The 17,902-nt window shown below is 45.0% G+C and overlaps 1 protein-coding gene and 1 pseudogene across 2 annotated transcripts in view; both read right to left on the reverse strand.

The window, feature by feature from the left end:
* SORD (sorbitol dehydrogenase) overlaps nt 1–17,902 on the reverse strand; it is a 44,839-nt gene that overhangs the window by 10,505 nt on the left and 16,432 nt on the right. For both annotated transcript variants that reach the window (XM_017872847.1, XM_017872848.1), the window contains exons 3-5: nt 17,229–17,393; nt 5,030–5,189; nt 879–997 (exon numbers count right to left, since the gene is read on the reverse strand). In XM_017872847.1, coding sequence (XP_017728336.1) covers nt 879–997; nt 5,030–5,189; nt 17,229–17,393 — 444 coding nt within the window. The remainder of the gene's footprint in view (nt 1–878; nt 998–5,029; nt 5,190–17,228; nt 17,394–17,902) is intronic.
* LOC108530136 (14-3-3 protein zeta/delta pseudogene) lies at nt 8,953–10,862 on the reverse strand (annotated as a pseudogene).

The raw sequence follows: 17,902 nt of genomic DNA on the forward strand, positions 1-17,902 counted from the left end.
CTTTTTTTTTTTTGTGAGACTGAGTCTCACTCTGTTGCCCAGGCTGGGGTGTAGTGGCACAATCTTGGCTCACTGCAACCTCTGCTTTCCAGGTTCAAGTGATTCTCCTGTCTCAGCTTCCCAAGTAGCTGGGACTATAGGGTGCGCACCATCACGCCCGGCTAATTTTTGTGTTTTTAGTAAAGATGAGGTTTCATCATGTTGGCCAGGCTGGTCTTGAACTTTTGGCCTCAAGTGATCCACCTGCCTCAGCCTTCAAAAGTGCTGGGGTTATAGGCATGAGCCACTGCGCATGGCCCAGATTCATTCTTTTTGTTTGTTTGTTTTGATATGGGGTCTTGTTTTTTTTGAGACAGGGTCTTCTTCTGTCACCTAGACTGGAGTTTAGGGGCACAATCATGGCTCACTGCATCCTTGACCTCGAAGGTTCAAGTGATCCTCCCACCTCAGCCTTCTGAGTTGCTGGGACTACAGGCACACACTACCACACCGGCTAATTTTTGTATTTTTTTGTAGAGATGGGGTTTCACCATGTTGCCCAGACTGGTCTCGAACTCCTGGGCTCAAGTGATCCATCCGCTTTGGTCTCCTAAAGTGCTGGGACTATAGGCGGGAGCCACCGTGCCCAGCCAATTCATTCTTTAAATGAACGAAAGGACTATGTTGCCTAGGACATATAACCCTAGTTAGTATCATGTCTGCAGATACTCATTTGTTTAGCAAAGTGCTAGTCACGGAGGGAACGGGACACTGCAATCCTCCCTTACCCAGAAGGATTCTAGAACAAATCTCAAGCCTTGGAGGGGGAATGAGATGGGCAGAGAGGTCCCCGCATTCCTAGTCAATGAACCCGCAACAGGGTGGCTTCTGTTTCTTACCAGCTCCACACACAAGGACCCTGTGTCCCAGGGTAACTCCACCTCTCCTGCAGGCATGGATCCCCACAGAAAGTGGCTCAATCAGGGCGCCTTCCTCAAAGGTGACGTTGTCAGGAAGCCTGAGGAATCATTCGACACACAGAGATCCTCTGAGTTAACGACAATGCTAACAATAGTATTATACATGCCCAACGTTACTGTCATAACAACCATAGCTAACATTCATCCAGCATTTATTTATGTGCAGAGCAATGTGCTAAGCAATTTATATACATTAACTCATGTAAAGCCCTGGAATAGTTCTGTGGTAGGTACTATCATTCCCATTTTACAGATGAGGAAACAGGCTTGGTGGGTTAAATGACTTGCCCCAGTGGTTCAAAGCTAGTGAGGGGCCCAAAGAGCTCAAATTAGAAGCCAGATATGTTCTGATCCCAGAACCCATGCCACAGTGTCCCCATCTGAAGAAGGCAACATGGTTTTCTTTGGAGAAATCAATTCAGTGAAATGAACACATTACATTTTCTGTAATGTGCTATCCAAGGTAAGGCACGGTGGTTATCATTAATAAACGAAAAGTTTACTTAACAAGGAGTTAACATGGCCACGTTCCAGCATCTCGTCTGCTTCTCAAACTTACAGCCTTTTTAGTTTCACTTTAGCAAACAATCCTGACTATCACCAGTTTTGCAGAACAGTGATTTAGCAATGGGCATCACTCTGATAGTCACCCCCCATATTATACATTCCAGAGGAACCACATCTGAGGACAGCAGCTGCCCGGCTCACCCAGGACCAGTTAAGAGGAAAAAGGGCCTGTTCCACATAGCTGATTAAATGATGTGTCACCTTCACTCTGGGTTCTAGGTTTTCACTTCCACTGGCATCTTGACCCTCTCAATAATACTGCTAATGATGACAGCAAGTATTTGCATAAAGCTTTACAGATTAGGAAGCATGCTCATCCATTACCTCATTTAATCCTCATGATAACCATGTTAGGCAGGTAGGGCAGGCTTTTTAAAAAACCTTTATTTTACTGAAGAGGAAACTGAAACTCACTGACATTAAGAGAATTGCCAAGGTTATGAAGCTTAGGGAGTGGAAGGCCAGGCTTAACCACGGTGTCCTCATTCCACATCCTCTGCCTGTCCCACATCAGCTGCCTCCTGGTATGAGCAGCTGTGTAGCTAATATTAATATCCAATTTCTGCTAGTTCCTCACTGCCCAGGATTTACCCAGCACCCCAAATCTCCACACACAGGAACATGAAAACCCTCAAGTTCCAGAAAGAAAGAAATGTGGCAGCCAAACCATGTGCTCATCCCCATGATCCTCTCAACACTGTCCCTAATCTTCAACAGAATAACTCAGAGTCCTCCTATCACTGTCCCTGATCCTTGACAGAACTACTCCCCAGGCCTTCGGAGGCCCAGCTGCCGCCCACCACCCCTTATCCCTTCCCCTCGGCTTCTTTCCCATCACTTTCCCTACTCCAGTCCACTCTCCTGCTCTGACTGCGGTCACACTCCTTCTACTCCCCCTAGAAGTATCCCTTCTACATAATGGGAAAAAGTTTAAAATGAAATAGTGAAGATTCCTAAACTCTCTCAAGGACTCCACAGGCTCCCAGACATGCCTGCCCTTCCACATCTGGGCTTCCTGAAGAACTCAGAAGGGCTCTATGCAGAGGGTGGACTGCATGGAAGCTACATCGAGGAGAGATGGGATTGGGGAAGGTGATGAGGGAAGATTGTTATCAGGAAGAATACTCTACTGATTAAGCAGACGCTGCCTCATCCGCCTGCACCCAACACAGCCAACCGTGTTGGAAAGCTATCTGGTGTGGAGGCAGAAGCATGCACAAGGAGTCCTGGAGGCCAGCCCCGCTGCCACTGACCTTGGGAAAACCACTGACTCCACCCTCTCCAATCTTGTCCAGTGGAGGTTGATGGAGAACAAGGATGAGAAGACTCCAAGATTCCTCCCAGCCCCAACCTTTCATGACTTTGTAAACACCAGAGAGCGATGAGGCAACTTGGTAGTTTTTACAATGGGGTTCAGGAAACAGGCCAAATTGGGTAATGGATGATTAAGAAGCCAAGGAGGAAGCAGGAAAATAGAAAGAAAATAGGTAGGTACACAAATAAAGAGGCTGTGGTGGTATGGGAATCCTAAAAAGACATCAGAGAGGAGGGCTTGGGTAGGGAAGAACTGGGGACACAGGCAGAAAGCACCCTGGGAGGAGAAGAAAGGCAGGGGCTGTATGACTCCCCAGAGACCTTCCTCAGCACCCCCACTGCCACTGCCAACCAGAGCCCCATCATTCCCTATAAACCACCAGCACAAGGCTCTCTTTCAGGTCTACTCCTGCACCTCCATCCCCAGACCACTAGGCCACGAGTATGGCATAGCTTGGCACCATTTACTGAGTACCTACTATGGGCCAGACCTCATGCTGGAGACTTGATATGCCTTTCTCATTGGATCTCATCAGTAATTCTGTGAGGGAGGTACCATTACTATCTCTATTTCACAGGCAAGGATATTGAGGTTACAAAATTTAAGTGACTTGCCCAAGGTCACACAGTTGTAACTGGCAGAGACCAGTGGGCTTCACCACTATGCTCTTCTGCCTTCCATGAAACTTTTGTTTGGTGTCTTGACTTGGAAAGGGCCCCAGAAAGATGGGTTCATTCAGGAACCACTTGCTGAAAGGTGGACTCTGCACAGGTAACCTGCTTACTTCTAGAGCAGGTTCAGATGTTGACTTAAACCCATCACAAGGTCTCTGGCCTGTGACTCCTCTCAAGGCTCCCGGTAGGCTCCCAGATTGTTCCTGTGACTGGCACCTGGCCTCCATCGGACAAGCCCCATCCTGGCTGAAAACCACCACTGGGGCCAGGCTGGGGTGGCAGGAGAATGCAACTGAGTTGGGTCAGGGGGAAAGCGGCACTTTGGCACCTTAGAGCTCCATGGCTGGGGCCATGGGGGGCCATGAAGAAAGGCAGGCACTTTGCTTCCTCCAGACTCAACTTCACAATTTCAGGGGTGAGAATTGGAGTAGGGTAGGGGAGTGGGCACAGGGCAGGAGCTTGAGACTCACAGAGACCCCAGTTTGACTCTTGGTTCTGCTGTGTGCCCAAGTCAATGAGCTTCCTTCTGCCTTGGTTAACCCAACAACGGTGCCCATCTCACCATTATTCTTGTGGAGATTAAATAAATTAAAGCATGCAAAGCACTTATTAGCACAAGGGCAGGCACATAGTAATAATTATGACTCTCCATGCATCACCTTATTTGATATTTTGGTGATTAAATGAAACTGAAGCAGAGAAAAGTTAAATCATTTCTCCAAATTCACTTGCTAGGAGGGAGTAGATCCAGGATCCCAGAGCTCAAGCCCTGGCAGCACACCACGGCACCTCAGGAAACGTCAGCTGTTGCTGTCATGGTGTGTTGTTGTTATTGTCGAGGTCATTGTTGTTGTTGTTTTGTTTTTTCTTGAGACGGAGTCTTGCTCTGTCACCCAGACTGGAGTGCAGTGGCGCGATCTCAGCTCACTGCAACCTCCACCTCCCAGGTTCACACCATTCTCCTGCCTCAGCCTCCCAAGTAGCTGGGACTACAGGCGCCCGCCACCATGCCCGGCTAATTTTTTGTATTTTTTTTGGTAGAGACAGGGTTTCACCATGTTAGCCAGGATGGTCTCGATCTCCTGATCTCGCGATCTGCCTGCCTTGGCCTCCCAAAGTGCTGGGATTACAGGTGTGAGCCACCACGCCCAGTTGAGGTCATTGTTGTTATGAACTTTCTGGTGGTTGCAGTGGAAACTAATAACAGAGGATGAACCACAGGAATTCTCTCCAGGATGTCTGCAGAGGGTGAGTGATTTTCAGCAGTATTTTTCTATTGTTGCTGTAAGTAAGGGAAACTGACACTAAAAGACTAAAACCAAGCACTGTGAGTCAGTCTTATTCCTAGGGAGGCTGCCCTCTCTCAATGCCACCAAGAAGAGGAGCCTGCCCAGGTGATGCCACATGTTTGGAATTATGAGCTGAAAAGAATAAAGAAATAACCACAGGAAACAGCACCAAGCTAATGAAGGGAAAGAGGTCCCAGGTGACCCAGTGGGACTGTGGACACTCACTTGTAACAAAAGGCTGCATTGTGCTTGTAGAACCGGCAGAGGTTTCCGTCATCGGGGGGTGTGGCACAGAAGAAGATGGAAGGCGACAGATTGTATCGGCCAGACTTGCAAAATTCATCATTTTCTCGGGGAGCACCAGGCTCGATGGCAACACGATCACCTGGAGAGGAAAACAAAGATGGCACCCTGCCCGAAGGTGGGAGCAGTCTCCCTGCTCTTTGGTCTGGTTCTTTGTTTTCCAACCTTTGAAAACAGCAGAAGCAGAGATGTTATGAAGGCTTGCATGCTCATGGGCAGATGCCAGATGCGAGAATCTAGCTTAATGAGCCCCCTCCTGCCTGGGGACCCAGAGTGTCCTAGGCAAGTAAGGAAACTTGGGATGAAGCACAGACTTACTCTGGGGGAAAAGGAACACCCCCTCCTCCACAGTTCAGTGTGGCCTGCCCTTTTCCCAACTCCTGCAGCAAGCCAAGCCACCTCTCTATCTCCATAGCTACTTCCCAGCTAAGGCAAGCCAAGTATAGTTCCCGTCTCACACTGCTGCAAAAGGGGTAGCTCATACATGGAGTTTGCAGGCATTTTTTCTTCATCTGTTTGGAAGATAGGGTGCAAAGCCTTTACAAAGACAGGAGCTGTAATTACAGCATGTTTAATGTCCAGTCTGGTCGTTTTTGGACAATAACTAGGAGTCAACTGATTCCTGGTAGTAGAACTGCAAAGGCCAATGACCTGCAGAGGCCTCATACAGCGGAGGGTAATAGTTGAGGCTTCTGAACAGCCAGTTCTATTATACTTCTATTCTATGCCTCATCATACCTGCTTGGAAACCCAGCCTGAGAACTGCTCTCTAATTGTTTTTTTTCTATCTTTTTATTATGAAGAATTTCAAACACAGCAAAATTCAAAGAATTGCATAGTGAACACCTGGATAGCCTCCTCCTACATTCTTCGAGGAGCATCTAGCTATGTTCACTTTATCACATATCTATCCATCTACCCCTCCGTCTCAACTGTCTCTCCTTCCATCAGTCTATCTTCTTTTCCGATTCATTTCAAAGCAGGCTGCAGACATCACCCTTAAATGCTTCAGCCTGCATATCATTAACTAGAGTTCAGTATTTGTTTATGATTCTTTTTTAAGGTTATCACCTAGGAATGCAAACCCCTTTTAAGATACAGAACACTCACTACCACTACCTCAGAAATCTTATTCCTCTGTGTCCCTTCCCAGTCAATCCCCACCCCCATCCCCAGAGGATGTTTTGATTTTTTTTTGTTTTGGTTTTTTTTTTTTTGTACCATGGAGTAGTATTGCCTGTTCTGGCACATCACAAAAATGGGATCATACAGTAGATACTCTTTTGAATCTTGCTTCTTTCAGTTAGCATAATGCTTTTCAGATTGATCTATGTTGTTGTGGTATTAACTGTCTGGCCAGGTGCAGTGGCTAATGCCTATAATCTCATAATCACAGTACTTGGGAGGTCAAGGCAGGAGGATCACTTGAACCCAGGAGTTCAAGACCAACCTGGGCAACACAGGAAGACTTCATCTTTACAAAAAAAAATTTTTTTAATTAGCTGAGCATGGTGATGTGTGCCTGTGGTCCCAGCTACTTGGGAGGCTGAGGCGGGAGAATCACTTGAGCCCAGGAAGTTGAGGCTGCAGAGAGACATGATCACACCACTGCATTCCCACCTGGGTGACAGAGCAACACTGTCTCAAAAACAAATGACAGTTTGTTCCTTTTCATAGCTGAATAGTGTTCCAATGTAAGAGTATACTATAGTCAGTATCACCATTCTCTTATTGATAGGAAAAACCTGGTTGTTTCCAGGTTTCCTGTTGTTGGTTTTTTGGTTTCTCTGTGTGTGTATGTTTTTTTGGTTTTTTGTTTGTTTGTTTTTTGAGACAGAATCTCACTCTGTCATCCAGGTTGGAGTACAGTGGTGCAATCACTACTCACTGTAGCCTCGACCTCCTCAAGTTCAGGTGATCTTCCTGCCTCAGCCTCCCAAGTGAGGGAGGAGAAAGAAAAAAAGCAGGCAGACAATTAGGGCAGGTCCTCGGTGAAATTCTTTCAAACAAAAGGGCAGTCTGGAAAAAAATCAAGCTGCAGGCACATAGACAGCAGCTTGGAAAAATCAAGCTACAGGCACAGATAAGGGAGTGAGGCCCAACACAGAAACGCCTTGGTTCTCTGTGTAATCAGTGGACTCCCAGGAAAAAGTTTCCTCCCTTTTTTGGGCATGTACACAGTGGGCTCCATGAGAACTTGCATGGGGTGGGGTGGGAGCTTGCCTAAAACATGCCCATAGTTGCTCAGGCAAGAGAAGCTGCACCCTGTGCTTGCCTAAGACATGCTGACAGCTGCACAAATAAGGGAGGATACACAGGTAGCCACACAGATAAGGTAAGTTACACAGCACCTGCACAGATAAGGGAAGTTTCTTATAAAAACCTTCATATTTAATTGTAAAACAACAACCCTATTTCAGGTCAATCCCCTGCTCTGCTGCCGAGAACTTTCCTCTTTCACTTATTAAACTTTCACTCCAACCTCACCCTTGGTATCCATGCTCCTTAATTTTCTTGGTCATGAGACAAAGAACTCTGGATAACACCTTAGACAAGGAGACTGCTACAATAACCCTAGACTGCTTCACCCATAGGGGGTCATCTGGGATATGTTGGAAGGGTGAGTAGGAGCAACCCTCCAATACTTTACTTTCTGCGGTTTCTTCTCCAGTTTTTTTTTTTTTTTTTTTCCCTCTCAAAATCAAACAAATACCAGGCCTCTGTTGGTCAGTTAAGAGTGGTTAGGGCAGCCACCAGATCTGTAAGACGCAGAGGACAGGCTTGCTGGAGAGGACTCTGTCAATCCCCCATCGCCGTCGGGTGTTGGGAATGTCAGCTATGTTCCAATCCAGTTTCCATTTATGGAAGACCTAGCCATCGCATGGGGTTGGAAGGAGGTCCTGGGACAACTGAAGGTTTCTGGCTGAGGCTACACCTCAGTGTTATCTGAAGGCTCCTGAACTAACTCCAGTCCCTGACAGCCCATCATGGTGTCGGCACCAGGACTTCCAGTCTTTCCTATCGCATTTTCTTCCATTCTCTCCTTTGTGGCTATCACGTCTCCTATCCTTTCTTTGTATGCTATGCTGAAGGTGTTTTTACAACCTGGGAATATAATTTTGTTAGATAGAGTGAGCCAGTGCCTTAGTAACCAGGAATGTAACTCAAATTGCTGTTTTTGTGATTTCCTAGAAACAGGGAGAATTCAAGATATCAGTCTAAATTTTCAGCTAGTAAGGACCTTTTTGTCCCCCAGTGATAGGTATTCATGGCACTGTATGGGAGGATATTTCACCCTCAGTGAATACCCGCCTCTCCATTTGGGTTTTTTTTTCCTGCATGTAAAAACCCACTACTGTCCAATGAACCAATCTACCTACCTACCTTCCTTCCTTCCTTCCTTCCTTCCTTCCTTCCTTCCTCCTTCCCTTCCCTGACCTGCCCCCTCCCTTCCCTCCCTTCCCCTCCCTCCTTTCCCTTCCTTCCTTCTATCTTCCCTCCCTTCCCCCTTCCCTTTCTTTTCTTTTTTTTCTTTTCTTTTTTTTTGATGGAGTCTCACTCTGTCGCCCAGGCTGGAGTGCAGTGGCACAATCTGGGCTCACTGCAAGCTCTGCCTCCCATGCCATTCTCCTGCCTCAGCCTCCCAAGTAGCTGAGACTACAGGCACCTGCCACCACACCTGGCTAATTTTTGTATTTTTAGTAGAGACAGGGTTTCACCATGTTGGCCAGGATGGTCTCCATCTCCTGACCTCATGATCCGCCCACCTCGGCCTCCCAAAGTGCTGGGATTACAGGCATGAGCCAACGCAACCAGCCAAATCTTTTTTTCTATTCATAAAACTTTTATTCCACTTAGATGAATTTAATACACGTGTTCTTAATAATTATGCTTGGATTGTTCATAAAAATTTCATAAGACATTAAACAAAGCTAGCCATCATCTCAAGTTGTTTACCTGTTAACTATTTTACAGCACATGCATGTTAGGCAAATATCAAAAAAAAAAATCACAAAAGCAAAAAACTTAAAAATCACAAAAGCAAAAAACCTTAAAAAAGGTTAAATACATGGGTTTTTGATTTACTGCTGTGCTTGATATACGTAAGTAATGAATATCAATCAATTCAGTTTTACTGCATCTTTACTTTTACATTTGTTCTTTGGTTGCCTAAAACATTTAAATACAAATAAAATGAGCATAGCAAAAATAATGAAAGCTAACAGCAGGTAACTTTACAAATAATGGAATGTGAACCGTTTCTGCCCTTACCCAGAGTAAGATGGGTTACGATTGTCTATAGGAAAACTTCTGCAGCTGTAGTCAAAGGTGTGCACATTGAGGTTGAGTATTCTACAGATATACCATGTGGGATCCATGGGATAACTGTTTCTATCACAGTCTTGTAAGTGCTCCAAACCTTAAAGTACCCACAATTACTACACCTGTGACTGGAACCAATGATCCCTTTAATTCTCCACCAGGACAAACCAATATGTAGGCAGTTTTCTTTGCTTAGATATGGAAGCAGTTTTAACACTGGCCCTTGTGAAGCCGCAATGTATCAAAAGTACTGTGTCAAACATTTGTAAGTTGTATAAAAATTCCACATCCCCATATTGGCCACCTCAAGAAGAAAACAGATAAATCCCTAAATGTTAACTGGCTCTACTCCCCTACTATTAAACATAAAAACCACATGGGAAATACAGAAATTCAAATAGAAGTAACATAAACCTGTCGTAAACAAAAACTATTTGTGGGATAGTGCAGATGACAAATGGTCTACTGTGTAAATTTTAGGAGGCAGACAAAAGTTGGAAGGCTGGTTAATTTTCCCCTCCTTCTCCTGCTTCAACTTTGTCTCCTTGGGTATCTGATGTCCACAATGTCAAGTTGTCTCTCAGTAAATGCATTATTAGCCTGCTGTCTTTGTATGACTCTTCACTTAATGTATCAAGTTCAGCAATGGCTTCATCAAAAGCTGTCTTTGCAAGACAGCAGGCTTTCTCTGGGGAGTTCAGAATCTCATAATAGAACACAGAGAAGTTAAGGGCCAGATCCAGTCTGATAGGATGTGTTGGTTGCATTTCCTTTTTGCTGGTTTCAAAGGCTTCTTGGTATGCTTGTTGTGACGGATCCACAATCCCTCACTTGTCATCAGCAGCAGCAACCTCAGTCAAGTAACGGTAGTAATCCCCCTTCATTTTCAAATAGAAGACTTTGCTCTCTGCTTGTGAAGCATTGGGGATCAAGAACTTTTCCAAAAGAGATAGTATCTCTTAGCTCTGTCTCAATTTTCTCTCTGTATTCTCAAACCATCTGCTGTTTTTTCTCAGCACCTTCTGTCTTTTGTTCAATATTTGAGACGACCCCCCAAGATGACCTGCGGGTTCCGACAACATTTTTACAAGCAAGTGAGAAAAGATTCCTCTCCTCACTGGATAATTCAGCTCTTTGCTCAGTTACAGACTTCATGCAGGCTACCATGTCATCATATTGCTCAGCCTGCTCGGCCAGCTTGGCCTTCTGAACCAGCTCATTTTAATCTATGACTGGATGTTCAGTGTCTGGAGTGGGTGGTGGTGGTGGACGTACAGGGGCTCAGCAGTCTCTGGGTGGCGAGGGCAGCACTGGCAAGGCTGAGACTCTGTCTGCCCAATGAATTTGAACAGTTCCTCTATGCGACAATTTTCTTCTGCTAGGAGGCATGCTGTGGGGGTAGACTATCAAACCCGAAAACCTCTCCTTCTAACCTCTGCCTGGAAAAAATTTAGAGTCAGAGTTTTTACCTAACATTTCAGTCCCTACCATGCCACCTAATGAAATGAGATTTTCTCTGTGGGGGTCACTATTGGCCCTTTGTCCAAGGCCTCTAGTTCCCCAATTTCTCTCCCTCCCACATCCCTCTATTAGGGACCAGGCTCCATGCCCCATCTGCAAACAGCAAAATTCCACCTTCAACAGTCAAGAAGAAGCCACCTTCGAGAGACAACTGTTAGCCTCAGTGCTGTCCCCATCACAGGGAGAACAGTCATTCAATCCTTATGTTTGAGGCACCTGTTCTGCATCCAGCTACATTGGAATCTCTGGCTAACAGACAATCGCTTCTTCAAATATCAGGCTTTCCTGCTAGAAGGATCTACAGTCCACTTAAAAACCTGTCCCTGCCTAAACCCAGCCACTTTCTTCCCAAGGGAAATTAGAGACTACTGAAAATAGATTTACGTGCAATGTGTGTAAGGAAAGTAAAATGTGTTTTGGTAAAAGATTATAATAAGGCATGGAAATGTAAATTTTGCCTAGAAATAAAGGATTGTTTTGAATTAGGTTAAGATAAAGCTGAAGGTTTGAGTGAGTTGTGGAAGGATTACAAAAATAATCTTGCAGCATAGCGCGGTGGCTCACGCCTGTAATCCCAGCACTTTGGAAGGTCGAGGTGGGCGGATCACCAGGTCGGGAGATCGAGGCCATCCTGGCTAACACGGTGAAACCCCATCTCTACTAAAAATAAAAAAAAATTAGGTGGGTGTGGTGGTAGGCGCCTGTAGTCCCAGCTACTGGGAGGCTGAGGCAGGAGAATGGCGTGAACCCAGGAGGCGGAGCTTGCAATGAGCCAAGATAGCGCCACTGCACTCTAGCCTGGGTGACAGAGTGAGACTCTACCTCAAAAAAAAAAATCTTGCAAAGGAAATTCTGTGTGTGAACATATTGACTAAATTCAAAAGGATATTCTATTTTTTTATGTAAATTGGGCATTGAAATAAAAGCACAACAAGGCTTTCTTAAGGCACTGATCCGCTTTTTAACAAAAATTTGTAGAGGGCTATAAATGCTTTACGAGAATCTCACCTCATGATCAAACTGGGTAAGATTTGATAGAATTATCTCTAAGGTTTCACTAAAAAAATTGGGTTTGACACCCTTGGGGTCCACGCTTCTTAATTTTCCTGGTCATGAGACAAAGAACTCTGGATAACACGTCAGACAATGAGATTGCTATATTGACCCTAGACTGCTTTACAAGTAACTGGGACTATAGGTGTATGCCACCATGCCTAGGTGATTTTTTGTTTTTGCAGAGACAGGGTTTTTCCATGTTGCCCAGGTTGGTCTCAAACTCCCGGGCTCAAGCAATCCTCCTGCCTTGGCCTCCCAAAGTGCTGGGATTACAGGTGTAAGCCACCACGTCCATCCCTAGTTGTTTCTCATGACTATCTTGCCTCCTCATCAAGGATGGGAATGCCTCAGGATTAGTCAGTCTTCTGCTCCATATTTATTTTTCCATAGTGTCTAGTGTTGTGCTAGACAAATTTTTATTGCTAAACATAGAATTTGTGAATTGGGAGAAAACAAACCATGGGACACAAATGTCATTAGTATCTATAAGGGCACTACTTATTGGGAAAAATTCCCCTGGAATGTGACAAGTAAAAGCTGTTGGTTAAAGACAGTAGCACTTTTCTGTTGTAAAGAAAGGGAGAGAGGTAGGAATAATTGAGGACAAATAGTTATCCCGAGGTTTTGGGATGGTTTAGATGGTTCATCTTCAGGCAGGTACCCAGCCCTATGTAGGGGAACTCCAAATACGCTGTCAATATAGCAATGGCCTCCAAGTTCGCAGAAAACAGAAAGCAGACTTACAGGGGATTTTAATATCACAGGTATTGCTACACATCAAAGTTACAATTAGATTTAAACTCCGTCTGAATTTGGGGAGAGACCCATACCAGTGAATCAGAGACCAGACTGGAAACCCTGGCGGACCCTCCTGCCTGTGCCCAGAACAAGCTGGAGACCAACATGGCTGAACGCCAGTGAGGCAGGAAGCCATGTGGCAGGAGCCCAGGAAAGGACCCACAGGCCTTATCCTGCCTCAGTACCTGGTTATTCAGGAGAAGTCTGACGGACAGACTCCACTGGGAAGAGGTGCTTAAACCTACCACACAGAATAGAGTTTACTAATAATGGTGGGATCTAGTCCTGCCATTTACCAAATGCCCATTGTGTGCCAGGTACCAGGAAAGGCACATCACAAAATCTCCCTTCCCTCACCATAAACCAACAAGATGGTGTTATCTCTGCTTTAGCGATGAGGAAACAGAAGCTCAGGTGCTCACACAGTGATAAGCTGTGGAGATTTGACTGTCTGCTCACCTCTGTACGAGTGTTCGGGCCCTCCGGAGCCTGAAGAGAATGTTAGGAACCTTGTGAGGCCTACTGAGGCCAAGGAAGGTCTGGCCTTTATTCAGCAGGGACATGATAAGCTATTTTTCCTAAGTCTTTTTGTATTGAAAGTACTCACAGAATAGTGTAGAGTCCTGGTACATAGTTAGTGCTCATTAAAATAAGTGGTGAAGGCTGGTCTGAAGGTAGTGCGTTATCTTAATTGATTGTTCATAGTCAGTTACAGATAATACTCCTTGTTCTACTCTTTCCCCGCTTCTCACTAGTGCACTTGACCAGTCTAGTCTTAAAAAACATAGGAATGCTTCCATGCCTTAGAGTTATTGACTCATATGTATGTTTATCTGTTAGTTTATTTATTTATTTGAGACAGAGTCTTGCTCTGTCGCCCAGGCTGGAGTGCAGTGGCATGATCTCAGCTCACTGCAACCTCCACCTCCCGGGTTCACGAAATTCTCCTGCCTCAGCCTCCTGAATAGCTGGAATTACAGATGTACACCACCATGTCTGTCTAATTTTTGTATTTTTAGTAGAGATGGGATTTCACCATGTTGGCCAGGCTGATCTCGAACTCCTGACCTCAAGTGATCCGCCCACATCGGCCTCCCAAAGTGCTAGGATTATAGGCGTGCGCTACTGTGCCCAGCTGACTTACATGTTTAAATTCTGTAAATGAACATTAGGAAACATTTGATGAGTTGTGGTCTTCTTTCTAGATTAGTTGATTAGAATTTTAAGTCAAAGTTAACATATGAAAGACTTTAAATCCAAATTTTGTATCCTAAGAAAATAAAAGGACCCATAGAAATCCTTATGAGCACCAAAATCTGTCTATATTTAGCTGGGCACGGTGGTTTATGCCTACGTGATCCCAGCACTGTGGGAGGCCGAGGAAGGCTGATCACCTGAGGTCAGGAGTTTGAGACCAGCTTGGCAAACATAGTGAAACCCAGTCTCTATTAAAAATACAAAAATTAGCCAGGCGTGGTGGTGCGTGCCTGTAATCCCGGCTACTCAGGAGGCTGAGGCACAAGAATCACTTGACCCTGGGAGGCGGAGGTTGCAGCGAGCCGAGATGGCGCCACTACACTCCAGCCTGGACGACAGAGTGAGACTTCGTCTCAAAAATATAAAATGTCTGTATTTGTCTCTTCCTTCTATCTCCTCTGACTCCCTCTACTTTCTTTCCTGTCCAGTGAACTTTCTGCAAATTATGCCTATGCCATTAAGGATGAATTCTTCCACCTAGCCTTCAAGATCCTCCATAATCAGGTGGAGTTTTCATACTATTCAGTTTTACCTTCTGATTATGATTATATTATGATAACATGACATTTCACAGTTTTATAGTGCTTTATTTTATTTTATTTTATTTTATTTTATTTTTTGAGACAGAGTTTTGCTTTGTCACCCAAGTTGGAGTGCAGTGGTGCAATCATGGCTCACTGCAAACTCAACCTCCTGGGATTAAGTGATCCTTCTGTCTCAGCCACCCGAGTAGCTGGAACTACAGGTGCGCACGACCACACCCAGCTAATTTTATTTTTCATAGAGACAGGGTCAACCTCTGTTGCTTATGCTAGTCTCAAACTCCTGAGCTCAAGCAATCCTTCTGCCTTGGCCTCCCAAAGTGCTGAGATCACAGGTGTAAGCCACCATGCCCAGCCAAATGCTTTTTAAAGAGGGACTTTTATAAAGATGATGCATGTTTATCATCTCCAATAACTCCCCAACACAAAACCTCTGCGTGGAGCAGCACAGACTCATCCGCACCCAGATGTATTACTCTCGCATCTGTAATTTGATTGTTCACTTCCTCTTTTTTTTTTGAGATGGAGTCTCGCTCTGTCTCTCACCAAGGCTGGAAAGCTGGCATGCAGTGGCACGATCTCAGCTCACTGCAACCTCCACCTCCTGGGTTCAGGCAATTCTCCTGCCTCAGCCTCCCAAGTAGCTGGGACTACAGGTGCGCGCCACCACGTCCAGCTAATTTTTCTATTTTTAGACAGAGTTTCACCATATCGGCCAGGCTGTTCTCAAACCCCTCACCTCAAGAGATCTGCCCACCGCAGCTTCCCAAAGTGCTGGGATTACAGGCATGAGCCACCGCACCCAGCCTGTTAGCTTCCTCTTAACTAGAATATTAGCTCTGCCCATTTCAAGAACTCAAATATAAAACCTTTCATATTTGAAAGCCCAGTGGTTCTGAGCACTTGCTCTAGAGTCCAAAAGACCAGGATGGGCATACCAGCTCTGAGACAAACTAGTGACCCTTGGCAATAACCAGGCTTCAATTTCTTCTTCAACTAACGAAGATAATAATGCCTATCACATAGAGTTGTTTCAAGAATGAAATAAATAGCCCAGGCGCAGTGGCTCAGACCCGTAATTACAGCAAGTTACCCAAATTACTGCCAAGGTGGGCAGATCACTTGAGGTCAGTTCAAGACCAGCTTGGCCAACATGGTGCAGCCCTGTCTCTACCAAAAATACAAAAATTAGCCAGGCGTGGTGGTGCATGTCTAATCCCAGCTACTCAGGAGGCTGAGGCACGGGAATCACTTGAACCAGGAGGTGGAGGTTGCAGCAAGGTGAGATTGCACCACTGCACTCCAGCCTGGGTGACAGAGTGAGACTCCGTCTCATAAAAAAAAAAAAAAAAAAAGAAAGAAAGAATTGTACATCTAAGTGTTTAACATGGAGACTAATGTAGCAAATCAATAAATATTAGCTACCTTCTTATTAACGTTACTACCGTTAGATGTCTAGCTCAAAGACCTATCTCCTCCATGAACTCTTTAACCACCTTTGCCCACAGCAAATGCCCTTTGAACTCCTAAAGCCTGTTCTTTCCCACACCTAATTATATCCTATGGGCTTGCTGTCTAATTGCTGGTATTTATGTAGGGCCTGACATCTAGTGTTTCCACATCGATCTAAGCATCCAGGGATCATATCTGCTCATTTTTCTATATCCCTCAAGGCTCGTGGCATAAGACTGAGCTCATTGTAGACAACTGACTAAACCCTTGTTATAATTTACATTTAGAGAATCCCACTCTATATTATAATTTATAGTCAGAGACTTTGTCCCTCCCACAGGTGAGAACCAATCACCAGAGGCTATTGGAAGCTATAAACATTCCACTATGAAATAACCTCATAACACCGCAGGAGCTTTCTTGACTTCCACTAATGATGAATGATTTAACATCCCTAAACAAGACACATGCCTGACTTCACAGCTGGCCAATCCCTCTCCATGTGGTTGGGCTCAGAGAACTTTATAACTAACACAGGACGGTGCCTCCTGTCAACCTCCACCTTCCCCCAAATAATGTGACCTTATTTCCTGGCTGCACAGCAGCCTCACTGGTAAAGGAAGGTTAAAGCCAACAGCTAACTATGCCAAGACAACTTGGATTTAATTCATGATATCAGGGAACAACACAGGCTGCCACAGCTGAGAATTCCTCCCTCTGGGAAGATGAATTAAGTAAATCTAGGAAGAATAATGGTGGTTTCCCAGCCATCTAATAAAAATCAAACATTATATCCAAGGCCCTGGTTCACAGCACCTAAAGGTAGTTTGGGTTCCTATGCCTCAAATGTTTTCTCCAGCCCTTTACCTGGCTTATTTCTTACTTGACTCCAGATGTTGGATTAATTGTCCCTTCCTCAAATGAACCAAGGGTCTGGATAAAAGACACTAGTCACAACGTGCATTCTCCTCTACCACCCTTAACACATGGTGACTAAGTAACTGTCTGCTCACAGGTCCCTCTTTTCTTGTGTAAGGTAAGATCCATGTGAGTATGGACCAAAACTGTCTTGTTCCCTGCTGTATCCAGAGCTTAACAGAGGGTCTGGCCCAAAGAAAGCATGCACATATATTTATGTTGAATGAACACGTAAGTTGAAGGACCTTGCTTACCTGGTTTTAGGTGCTTTACCAATGATCCCACTTTTTCAACTGTTCCTGAAGCTTCATGTCCCAGCACCATGGGCTTTTTCACGATAAAATTCCCAATTCGACCCTCCTCCCAGTAGTGGACATCTGAGCCACAGATTCCAACAGAATGCATCCTCAGCAACACCTCTGATAAAAGAAAAGAAGACAAAAACAGTGAGAGAGGGAACAACCCCTATCACTCTGAGGTGCCCTAGTGATTTCCCTCTGACCAGGGGAGAGGGCTGGGTTACCAGGCCAGGCACACTATTTAGGCCATAGAGGAAAACAAGCTACATAGCAACCCTGATTAAGTCTCACAAGGCAAACAAGCTTCCACATGTGATGGCTAATTTTATGTGTCCACTTGGCTAGGCCATAATGCCTGGTTGTTTGAAGATACATGTTGGGCATGGTTAGCTTCTAAACCAATAGACTTTGAGTAAAGTAGATTACCCTCCATAATGTAGGTGAGCCTCATCCAATCAGTTTGAAGGTCTTAAAAGCAAAGACTGAGGTTTCCTGAAGGAGAAGGAATTCTTCTCAAGACTGCAACATCAACTCTTACCTGAATTTCCAGCCTGCCCTTTGTACACACACACACACATACATACACACACATATATCTTAGTGGTTTTGTTTCTCTGGACAACACTGAC

The sequence above is a fragment of the Rhinopithecus bieti genome, unplaced genomic scaffold, assembly GCF_001698545.2.
Source record: "Rhinopithecus bieti isolate Rb0 unplaced genomic scaffold, ASM169854v2 scaffold_6945, whole genome shotgun sequence".
Taxonomy (NCBI): domain Eukaryota; kingdom Metazoa; phylum Chordata; class Mammalia; order Primates; family Cercopithecidae; genus Rhinopithecus; species Rhinopithecus bieti.